Source organism: Neolamprologus multifasciatus, chromosome 5 (assembly GCF_963576455.1).
Source record: "Neolamprologus multifasciatus chromosome 5, fNeoMul1.2, whole genome shotgun sequence".
Classification (NCBI taxonomy): Eukaryota; Metazoa; Chordata; class Actinopteri; order Cichliformes; family Cichlidae; genus Neolamprologus; species Neolamprologus multifasciatus.
The window spans coordinates 27,849,528-27,861,684 of NC_140443.1; the positions used below are offsets into that span (position 1 = coordinate 27,849,528).

The 12,157-nt window shown below is 40.7% G+C and overlaps 1 protein-coding gene across 1 annotated transcript in view; it reads right to left on the reverse strand.

Annotated features, from left to right (window-relative positions):
* Window positions 1–2,472: 2,472 nt before the first annotated feature.
* The window catches only part of adamts9 (ADAM metallopeptidase with thrombospondin type 1 motif, 9), a 39,693-nt gene continuing 30,008 nt past the window's right edge, over window positions 2,473–12,157 (reverse strand). Inside the window, exons 30-40 of the mRNA XM_085158953.1 lie at window positions 11,530–11,706; window positions 9,191–9,361; window positions 8,781–8,975; window positions 8,194–8,323; window positions 7,761–7,855; window positions 5,933–6,027; window positions 5,652–5,785; window positions 5,178–5,269; window positions 4,675–4,779; window positions 3,748–3,856; window positions 2,473–3,576 (exon numbers count right to left, since the gene is read on the reverse strand). Coding sequence (XP_085015079.1) covers window positions 3,767–3,856; window positions 4,675–4,779; window positions 5,178–5,269; window positions 5,652–5,785; window positions 5,933–6,027; window positions 7,761–7,855; window positions 8,194–8,323; window positions 8,781–8,975; window positions 9,191–9,361; window positions 11,530–11,706 — 1,284 coding nt within the window. The 3' untranslated portion in view covers window positions 2,473–3,576; window positions 3,748–3,766. The remainder of the gene's footprint in view (window positions 3,577–3,747; window positions 3,857–4,674; window positions 4,780–5,177; window positions 5,270–5,651; window positions 5,786–5,932; window positions 6,028–7,760; window positions 7,856–8,193; window positions 8,324–8,780; window positions 8,976–9,190; window positions 9,362–11,529; window positions 11,707–12,157) is intronic.

The window sequence follows — 12,157 nt, forward strand, 5'->3', positions numbered from 1 at the left end:
ATATTAGTGTGTCATTGTAAAATCCAGTCATTTAATCAGATAAGACATCTTGGATGAAAACCTGGAAATAGTGGCAGATCCAGTCTTCCAGCTGAACATGTCTTGTTTTTTAAAAAAATCTTTATGTTAAATGCATTTTTACCATACCTGAGAAATTCATCCTGACTTTTAGGAGTGATGAAACTCGGAGCAGGATTTCATTTGGCTACATCTGCCGGGGAGAGAAGGCTTCTCCGTAAGTGTTTTCTTTCCTTTTCTGGAATATCTGATGCAACGGAGACGTGCTGACATGCTGCAGTCATGATAGCAATGCTGTTAGACTTTTTTAAAAAGGGGAAACACAGAGTTCTCCAACTGACCCCAGGGGTGTTTGCACATCTACACCTGAATCACGTAGTTAAGTTTAGACAAGCCTTGTGGAGCTGCTGAGAGCTCCTCTCTCCACCAAACTGACTTCTCTCTCTTTCCTTTTCACACTTTTCCCCATCTCCTGCTAAACAGCTGCTCCGAAGCAGCATTTCACTCAGCCTGCTGACAGACATTTGAAGCATCAGCCTCAGAGTGACTGGCCAGCTCCTGTTGCTATGGCTCACCTGAGAATACCAACACAAACAGTAAGAAAAACTAGAACACGGAGGCTGGTGCAAGGTGGTCAGTGCTGCATACTCATGCCTCCACACAGTTGGCACTTCATTCCTTGCTCCATTTAATATTAATATCAGGTTACGTACATACAGGATGACTGTCTGCTGAATACAATCAAGCAAATATTTTATGTTCAGCTTTCCACATGTAACTGAGCTTTGTGGACCTAGTTTAGACAGTGTTAAACATAAGGCCCGGGGGACAGAATGAGACTGGCAAAGACTAGAATCCAGTCCACTGGATGGCTCTGAACTTTAACTGTATTCCTTAGTTTTACAGTTTTTCCTAGAAATAAAGAACCAGACTCTTTCTGTTTATATTGCTGGTGCTCCTTTTGAAATGAAGAATATTTGCTTATAAAATTTAGATTTTGTTTCATTTTGTTATGGACAGAAAATGTCTGACAATGACTGGATGTGAGTCTAAACTGGCACTGCAGTTTAGGGATCTGCCACCTATAAACATTCATCTTTTCCTTCTGCTGAAAACTCCTCATCGGTGAATTAGATTTATTTTGGAGGACCAGTGCTGACACTTGGTAAATGACCCGATAATTCACAATTATGAAGACAGACAGAGGTTGGATTAGCTTCCACGCTTGCCCGGTTAAAAATCCAACTGCTACAACGATGGCATAAAATGTGTTACCATATAAATCAGAAGTGCTACGGAGCGAGAATTTTATGGTGCAAACATTAACCAGACTATCATCTTCCCATGATTTTTTTATTTTATTTTTATGGCTGGTATTAAAATCGGACGACACGTGAAGGACAAACTGTAGTGAAAATGATATATAAGTGCAAAAAGCAGACAGACAAGTGCATTGGTATTACCCACCAATCTTTGCTTCATCTGCTCTCATACATAAATCATCCTTTTCACGCGGATATACAATTATATTATTATAATTGTATTATTATACAATTTATGCAAATATGACACACATAAATAAACGCACTCATAAAACAACAAACGCTTGGCGAGATGCTTCATTTTATGGCAATACTGTGCTGTGATTCATAGTCGTTTATGATCGAGGCGTATGTACATTCACAAGAAAAGAAAAAAATAAATATTTGCATATAAAACAAAGAATATAAGAATATGAAGACAATAATACACTTTTATATGTCTGATAAAAATGCAGCAGGTATGCAACAAATAATAATAAGATAAATACAGTTAAATACAAGAATCCCTTCTTTTATGACACCTGAGAGCTACATTCTGACATTCGCAGTGAGAAGAGCACCTGTCAGCTGTGGTCTTCAGTAAGACACAAAACGTCTTCTTCCCTGTGTCTTTTGTACTTGTTTGGCAGCAGATTAAAACTGCACTCAATTCCCTTTTGGCTGAATGTGCACATTTTTATATAAGGCACTGAAACAGCACCATATGGAGCAGCTTACATGCACAAATAAGGCTTCTTAATCAGATGTAGCTGCATGATGTACCACACAGAACAAACAGAACACAAGGACAGCTCACAATACTGCACATCAGTGGCTTCATAGATACAAAACCCAGACTTTTTACACAAAATAAGAAGTACCCTGATAGCTAACAGAACAACAAGTCAGGTTGATCTAAACAGGAGCAGATGAGTATGCACACTTTGGACAGACTCTTCAAAACAAAGATGGAATAAAAGAATGTGAGGTACAGGAGGTAATGGTTTGCAAGCAGCATCTGGACAGAAATCAGGGCCTGCAGGGCCTGTGAGCTCAGCAGTCTGAAGGGTGTCTCCAGGGATGGACCATCACATTATATGGATCTCCGGAATAACTGCTAGGATTTTATAGGCCTGAGGTGAAGTCTTTTCCCCCCCCCTTTCTCTCTCTTATGAAATTCTTTCAAGTTGCTCCAGATAAGATAACCTGCTTGTTTTGTAAGATCTAAAAGCTAATGGCTCTCCCCAGCCACTGCACACTACTTGAGAGATATGCAGGAACACAGAGAATCTGATGTTTGGTCCATTTAACTCAACCATTTTTATAACCTATACCTTTACAAAACTTTCATCATCTCCAGGATAGCGGTAAAAATACATGGCACTAACACCTGACCTGTTGCTAGAGTATTGTACCTCACCCTGGTACTCATCATTTGATGAGGCTGTAACTCAGTTCGAAAGATGCACTCTCCTCTTCCCTGTATACGTGCTTGATGACCTAAACCTACAATTAATAGATGAAGTAGTTGTTGATGATTTTGACAAAAATCAAACAACATCTCACTGAGGCGGCAAAATTTGGACTTTGACAGGATGTAGAAAAAAGTTGAAGTAGGTGTACATAGAGTCTGATGTACTTACTGCAAGAGATCATCTCATCACACAAAAGGAGGAAAATTAACACCTCCGTTCAGTGGCCAACATAATGGCCATCTACACATGCGTCTATAAACTCTGAAGCTATAAAAAAAGGCCGATAGCTGGGAGACACCTTGCTGCATGAGAACCACAAGTCTGGTGAGCACCACAATAATATTACTGGATTAAATACAACTTTGATAATAGTTATTTTAAAAAAACTACCCACCAACAACAGCAACTACAACAAAAATGGCTGTAACAGAATTACTGTGGCGTAAGGACAGTATTAAAAAGTTAAATAGGCTAATGCTAAAATACAAAGCGCATTACTTTGGTAAAAATCTCACAAAAAGGCAACTGTGTGGTGTTATTGCCTGATGCACGGTGTGGTGCTTTGGAAAACAAAACACTTAAATTACATTACAGTATAAAAAATAAATTGCACAGTACAATAAATAATAAATTTTATCCTTCTCTTTACAGTATTTACATCATTTTAAATTACGCTATAAACACACAGGAGGAAAAAGAGGTTGTTTGGAACAGTTTGAACTCAAAGTTGGCTGTAGCACCAAGGAGGGACATGTTCACACAATGAGCACCTGAACACAACACTGCAGATCAAAGAAAGAGAGATAGAAGACATGAGCCACGAAAGCCAATTACCCTGCAGAGTAGCAGTACATCAAAAAAAATGCATTCGGTGAGCGCAAAAGCAGATTATAGTTCTGTTTTTTGATAGAAAATATTTCATATTTACATATTGTTATCCATGTTCACCTCACCTGTTTGATGGCGTTGTGTTCATTCCACTGTTATGGGCAGACTGTGACCAGAGGACGGTATACATTTACCACAATAGCCTCCACACATTCCTGACACTCTGCTGCCATCCTGTGGACACGAGAATAATAACATGGGTACTGTGACTATCTGCTGTTTCAAGAATTTGAGGATAGGTACAAAAGAAGCTGAGTGAATTCTTCTCTGTCGCCTTTAAAGTTTTGCTTTTTCTTGTTAATGATTTTAGGAATCTTTGTAGAAAAGATCCTGACGCGTAAATTTAAATGCACCCTGAAATGTGTTGTTTTGGGGTTTGTTTTTTTTAAAGACACACAATGTCTGAGGCCCACCAAGCAGGTTTGTTTCTAAAGTTTGGCAAACAGCCTCTTAGAAACAAGCGAGAAATGTGAGCTAATAGAATTTCACTAGCGTAGGTAACAGAAGAAGGCAACTTAATAGTAGTTTCATGCAAACATCTAGAAGCAAATTGGAAACTGCATTAGAAGAGTGCTCCAAATTCACTATCCCATGACATGAAAGCCACAGCACCTAGTACGCGCTTTGTCTGATTTTAACTGGAGTGCTGTCTTCATCCCGCTGTCCCAACAAGGCTTTATCTAAACTGCCTGGAGTGCCCAAAGGAGGGCCAGCTGGCTTTGGATGTCAGACTCTGAACACTTGTTGGCATCTCTACTTCCTCCTATTTTTGCCCTGCCAAAAAGCACTCTCCAGCCTGATCTCCATTTCAAAAAGTGGAGGGTGGTTGTAGGGGGCACTTGAGAGAGAGCAGCTGCCCAATAAAGGTTCTCTTTCAGCAAGGAGCTCTGAACACCGAACCTCCTTTGGAGCTATGTCTGCTTAATCTGAAGCCCAACAAACACAAAGCAAGTATATGAATTAATCCTCTGGGCATGTACGTGATGTTTTACCTGAGATTTTTTTATCGTCTTCACTACAAAGGTGCCCTGGGACATCCAAGAGGTGTCGTCAGCTAGCCTGAGCCCTGTTCCTGAAAGGTTGATCTTAAAGCGGCCCTAAGAGGACAGATGGATGGAGAAAGGACAGAAATGAGATCTGGCATTAAATTATAGTGAAAGTTCCAACAGAAATGAAAGTAAATCTTGCTCTCTGCTTCAATACAGAGACCTTTAAGTGCCTGATGTGCAGTGAGCTACAGAAAAATAAAGAAGCACAACATCACAGAGTAGGAAAGGGGTTTATTGTTATTAAAAATATATATTTGACTGCAAATTAATTGTATTATTTACATAAAAGACAACTTATCATATAGATTAGATATTAGATTATAAGAAAAGCAGTCCTTGGTCAGCTGAGCAGTTTATTTGACATTTTATTTATCTATTTTTTGCCACAGTTTGGCTTTTCTTGATATGAAAAGCAAAATAATTATAATAGATGTCGTCATCCTCACCTGCGGACAAGGAACGGCACTGTAGCAGTCTCCAGCTGTACCAAATGGAACACTCTTGCCTTGGTGGGTAAACGCAAACTGCCAGTCTGTAGCTATAGATCAAGATAAAGCAACAAAGTGATCTCTTAAAAACGTCTCTCTAGGTATTAGTCGCTATAGTAGCTCGAATGAACCTTAATAATCGTGACTTGCATCTGCCATGGTGAGCAAATCTTATGCTATTTACCTATAAATCCAGCCTGCGTTTCAGGCTGAGCCAAACTCATATCAGTATAATTCCATCTAGTTAGAGCAGTTTCATTTAATCCCCTCAAGCCTTGTAATTATGTGTTCCTTAAATGGACCTTAAAGACATCTTGAGCCCATTAACCCTCGTAAGCATGAACATAATTAAATGCCAAAGGAAGTTCTCATTTTGAAGTAATGTGGAGTTAACATTTTGCACAGGATGCTGTGAGACTGTGGGCAACTTACTGATGATGTTCATCTTGCTGAGGTCCAGGCGGACTTTGGAGAAGGTGGTGATGCCAGCGGCACTGTAGTCTCTTCGACAGTCGCAATCTTCTCTTCTAGAGCCATTGGCTGGACACTGGGTGGGGTCATTGAGCCTGGGAAAACACACGTTTGCCAGATACCTTAGCTTAACTTTACACTTCCATGGAATTTCTTCATTTACAGAGAACATAACACTGCCAGGAGTCAGGTGGAGTTTTTGTAATGAAAATGGCTGTTTTTATTGTTATCCTCCTGTTTACCTGAAGCCAAAGATCTCTGAAAAATTCTCCCCTTCACCCGTCGCCAAGGTGATGTACTCCCGCGGAGCCTCTGTCTGCATTCCAGCACAGAAGACCTGAGGAGGGGAAAAAAGCAGCAGAGGAGCAAGAGGGTAAGTAAAGGAGGGAGACCAGAGATGGGGCGAAGGGTAAAGGAAAGGCATAGAGGTGATAGGAAGATACAGGAAGATTTGTCAAAGTACAAACAAGGTGCAGAGGGGAGGAAAGAAATAAAAATAACACTCGTAAGGAGTTGAAAAAAACGACAAGAAGAGAAATGTAAAAATGAACAATTAAAACCCCCTAAATCCTGCAAGAGCTTGTGGATATTTTGGCAAATGATAGTATGTAATGGTCAGACAAAAAGACAGATTTCTTGTGTTACATGAAAAGTGCTACATCTATTTGCAACCTCATATACAAAGCCACTGTGTCCAAAAAGTACCTAAAGATTTTAGTGAGAATTGATTTTAAGCAGCTGTTAAGTGTGCACGTGAGGAGATCAAAGATGTGAGCAGTGTAGAGGAGCATTCTTTGATCCTCAAATTGGACCTTCTTAGCTTCCACTCAAGGAAAATAAGCAGAAAGCAGGTTTGATGCACTTTTGCTCTGGCTTCACTTTCCACACCTGGGAGCCAAGTCCATCTTAATATACAATCTATGACAGAAACTTTTTCCAGTAGGATCTCTCCTCAAGACATGCTGCAACACCGTCATTTAACTAATATAAAGGTGTATATATTTGGTATATAAAGCTTTTTTAAGATCTTTGTCTTCTGTAAAACACAATGACCAAACCAAACTATTTGGGAGGCTCCTTTTTCATGACGCTGGGGCAGAGGACACAGTGCAGGCGACTGACAATATGAGTGGAGATTTTGACTGTGAGCTGAGTGCGAGCGTTATCAGGATGACTAGACGAGATGCACCATAACCTGGCTTCAAACTGTTCTTGACGGAGTCAAAACTACACTGATAAACACAGCCAACAGAGAGAGATGCACTGACAAACACAACTGGGGGGATGTGGAGCGGACGGATATGCATATATGGGTGTGGTGGGGGGGGGGGGGGGGGGGGGTTCTGCTCAGGTGCAGAAGTAGAGGTGGGGCAGAGAGGTTCAGGCAGCAGCGTCACGTAGGACTTACGAGCACAGGCAGCCACACACTTACAAATCATCTGGGCCTTCCTAAGCAGCACAAGGCTGGGACCTTGAGCTCTCTCACACACACGGAGAGCTAACTCAGGAGGGAAGACCTTCAGGATCATTTGCGTGGGCTCTGGGGCACTGCGCTGGTTAAGGAGCTCGCAGCCTTGCATATTTTACTGTGTGTGAGCTCCTTCACTACGTAAAGCTTAATAATCAAAGAAAGGTCTTTTCTGTTTGGTGAAATGCTCACCGATTATGTGTCCTTCATTTTAACTAGCAAATATGTTTTAAATAGTAATAGTAATAAATAGTCACTTCCTATTTTATATGTTAGCAAGCAAGAAATAAAGTCCTGAGTTGTGTCGGTATCATCATTTTATCTACTGATTCGTTGCACTTTAAGGGATTTGTTTGGTACATGCTATTCTAAAAGATTTGGAGAATCCACAAAAATCCCTGTACGGACAGGGTCTGAATTATTTACAGTTTGGATAGAAGAAACGGAATAATTAACATAAAAAACATAATATACGGGTAAGATAGAAATATTTCAAGAGCAACCTACTTTTCAGCTGCGTTTTCCCCATTATTAATCAAACCAGTTGTGGCCTCACACTGTGCTTTGAGCAGTTGTGGTGTAATAAGCTGATATTATCTTACCTTGAGTGTTTTGCCTTGTATGCTGAGAAAATGCTCACTGTCTAGAATGGGGCCATTCATGGTCTGGATCTCTTGACAGCTAGAAGGCAAACGGCCTTGGAGAAACACAAGAAGAAATGAATAAATATTCTGTGGGGATACGGGCTCGCACGGTGCACAAATGTGCAAATGTTGGCAGTCACATCAAGTGGGGCAAATCTTTTTATCGAACCAAAGAAAATGAAACACCCCTCATGCTTTGATGTCCCACGGTACCGTGGGGAAGCAAACAGGCTAAACAGTAAATCTTTGATGTTTGCTTCGGCTCATAAATATTTCACTAAAGTCCAGATTTCTGAAATGACTAGGTCGTGTTGAGCAATTCCTTGGATTTTGTCTAATCCTAGTAGTCTTGACCTTTGTTAAAAGAAAGGAGTTTTATCTCAGCACTCACAGTTTGGATTCCTGCAGACCTTTTTGGCTCCTGGCATTACATCTGGGGAACACTCGTCGCTTTTCTGACCACCGGCTGATACACACTGCACCGTCCTCGCCGTCACTCCATCTCCGCAAGTCACTGAACACTGAAAGGAAGCAACTTATCATAACAGTCCGAAGGTAATTCTTGCAGGTGAAAGTCTGTCAGAAATTCTGTCTTCAAAGTGTCACTTTTTTAAAAAAAATGGACATGATTCATTTGACCAGTGTTTAAGCTCAATGCTGAAACACTAGTTGAAGACAAGATTTTTCACATACAATCAGCCAACTGCTACTGTTTTAATGTCAAAGAAAGCCATGAATCGTCACTAAAAAAAAGAGATTAATTTTATAAAAAAAATCTTTCTCTCTCTCTCTCTCTCTCTCTCTCTCTATATATATATATATATATATATATATATATAATTATAATTTAATGTCAATAGTCATGCCTGGCGAGGTGAAAAACAGTCCATTTTATCATGCATTTAGGATTGACATCAATCTGCCTTTGATAAACTGATAAATCACTATATCCCATTTAGGCAGTCCAGACTCACTCACCGGTCCCCAGATTCCAACCCTCCACTCTTGCAGCAGTGGGCACAGGCCCAGATTACAAGGCATGTAGCTCTCAGGAGGGGTCCCAGGGCAGTTGGACAAAGACTGATGGCCATACTCATAGTTGTCATTCTCCACATGCACCTCACTGCATGAGATCAGACGCTGGCGGTAGCCCTGGCCACAGCTGGCCGAGCACTGGAAGATAGCATAAATCACCGGCATGAAAAAAAGAGAACAGTGTACTTTCCATCATGTGCGCGTCATTGGACTGAAAGGTGGTGATTTGCATGCTCGTTCTGAAGAGCAAAGCATTACCAATTTAACTAAAACACAACTTTTACAATTAAGATCTGAAGACAAAAAAATGACTGACACTACATGGTCTAGATGTCTGCTTGTTTGACTCTCACCTCAGTCCATTCCCCTGTAATCCAGATGAATTCGCAAGTGTGGGTGTTGCAGCTTTCTATTTCTGGGGGTCTGATCTGGTTCACGCAGTACATCTCGTGGACCTCCCGCTGGTTGTGGTCCACGCATTTCAAGGCTCGTTGTCGGCGACCCGATCCGCACGACTTACTACACTGTAGAGGAGACAAGACAGGAAACAATCTTTCACAGAGGGTACAAATAGAAAAAGAGCGGTATTATTGGAAACTCTGTGGCACTGCCAAATTAAAGTTGCAATATACAATGCACACACAGCAAGGAAGCTCCAGTTCAAGCAAAGCAGGCATTCAGTCATTAAGCACTGCTTTGGGCTATACAGATGTTAAGAGGAGGGGAAAACACAGTGCTCACATCCCGTGCCAACAACATGTCTGATCATAGATGAAGTTTCAACACCTAGACCCTTGGCCCAAAAAAGAGCTTTTTTCTTACTGTCAGACAACAATCATCTTCTTATTTTGAAAGTAAAACTTGAAGCATGGTACCCATTCATACCATTCTTTTATAACAGCTCATTAGATCAGACCTAATATAAATGATGTATATTTTCTAAACAGAGCTGCTTTAGCGCAGATCAGCAGCACAGCTTAATATATCTCTGAGGAGATTTGTGGTATACAAGGCTGGAAAGAGAAACAGATATCTATGATCAGGGTGTAACAATCTAATAGTAAGTGCAGAATTGTGTGATCAGCCCCTGACCTATACTAGATACATTTCCATTTCAAAGATTGGAAAAGCAAAATGGGCACAATAAAAACCAGTTAGCACCATTTCGTGCCATTGCACAAGTCACCGTGGCCAGTATTAAAAGCATAAGAGCGGCAGAATGAGGTGACTGGGATTAATTTGTTGGTTTTTTAATCATGGAACTACTTTAATAATGCCTTGTAAAGGGGCTTATGTGCTGGTTCAGATGTTACAACACTCAAGTTTGCTAGAGTCATAAAGATTTATCAAAGGTCCAGAAAGGCTTCCACATGTGTCAGAAACACTCAGCAGTCAACCAGCAGGTCTTTTTCACTCTTAATATCTTTAACTTTGTCAAACAACTGAATTACCTTAATCTATCATAGCGAGTTGTGCTGTCCTGAGAGGTACTCAGGTTTTAGGTAGCCAAAGATACTATATTTCATTCTGAGATGTACCGAGACAGGATACTGTGTCCTGTCCTTGTACAAGGCAGGGAAAGAAATACTGCCTGTGTGAGATGTAACTATCTTATATGTGGGTACAGTGTGTCTAAAACACGGTAATACTTCCTAGTTGAAATGTTTTAACTGCCTCCAGCTGTTAAATGGGACACCCAGGCAGGGACCTCCGAGCACTTCTGCAGAGTGATTGGACTTTTCTTTCAGAAAGGCATTTCATGTTGTTTAGTGACGCACATTCACCATCACATTAGCAAAGTGAAGAAGGAGCTCCTGGTGCATTTCCTGTTCTAATAAACAGCAAACATGTGCAGACTCTATCCTGCAGAAAATAGCTGATCATTACTTTGCACCAAATAAAAATGGTTAATATTAAAGGGACAGCTCCCCCCAAAATCATTTACTTATTTTTTCTCTGTTGCTCTTCATCTATCCAAACTGACCGAAGCAGAGAAGAAAGAAAATAGTTCCTAAATAAAAGCTCACATCAAAAGTTGATTTTTTTTCCTTTTATTTATTTATTTATTTACTGTTTTATGATTTCTGAAGACAGGGGTTTTTTGTCACTTTGAGCAGCACATGGTAAGTCACATTCGATCCCATATATCCAAAAGAAAGGTAACATTTCCACCCTGGAGATCTCCAACTCCATCTCTTAGCAGTAAAGAGTACATTTCCCTCCTGGCACTAATAATGGGGCAAGTAACAGGCAGATCTGTGTAAATGAAAATTTACACAGATCTGCCTGTTGATTACAACTCACTGAATTCTCAACCAATTTTCGAGCGCTTTTGTTTGAGTATAGATTAGAATAACCATCTGACTGGTTATTGGATCCTCAGTGCCAATTAACAGTTTTGCCAAACTGAATACTTTTTGCGTCGTCTTTGAGTTTAAGTAAATAGACTAATTCGCTAATGAGAGGAACTTGAGTTATTTTGGGGTAGGGGAAAAAGGGGATTGCCTGATTTTCATCTGCCTCTTCTGCTCCCCTCCCCTTTGGCCTCCTGACAGGCAGCTGTGCCTCCTACAGAAGCAGAGACTCTCATCCTTGCCCAGATATATCAGAGCAAATTCATCCGCGGCACTAGAACTACTTGTTTAAGCATGCAGATTACAGTGTTTGTTTGTGCAGACTTCTACTGGCTTACCGGTTGCCAGTCCTCCTCTCTCCACCGGTAGCGAGAGGGACAGTCGGTGACCCGGCAGCTCTGGCTGGACGCTGGTCGGGAGCGCTGGGGACAGCCGGTCTCCTGCGAGCTCCGTTGGTCTTCAAACTGGCAGAACACCTCCCGCTGCTGGATGCCATCGCCGCAGGACGCTGAACACTAAAGACAGGGCAGGTAAGAGCTTTGCAATGAAATCATTCAATCTGTGTTAGTAGTTATCCATTGTAATATATTTTTATATAGAAGACTCATAACTGATTTAGTCTAAAGTATTTATTTATGGGAATGCTTTTGCCAAAATGGCTATTTTATTCATTTGTAATGCCAAGTAGATGCTTTTATAACAATAATAATAAAAGACTATGCAAATTACATTTTAATGATAAAAGCAACCAAGTGTCTGTGCAAACATTTAAGCTGTATCAGATCAATGCCAGTTCTACAGATATGTAAAGAATCAAAGTTGAAGTCTGGAAAGTGGTTTGGCACATCTGTGTTTAATCTAGAGCAGCATGTTTGAAATGAAAGTGTCTTTTCTGCTGACATACAGAGCACATCGTGTAGAGGGTCAAATGAATGAGACTGGGAGGTGGGGGGATGCCTGTCGTTT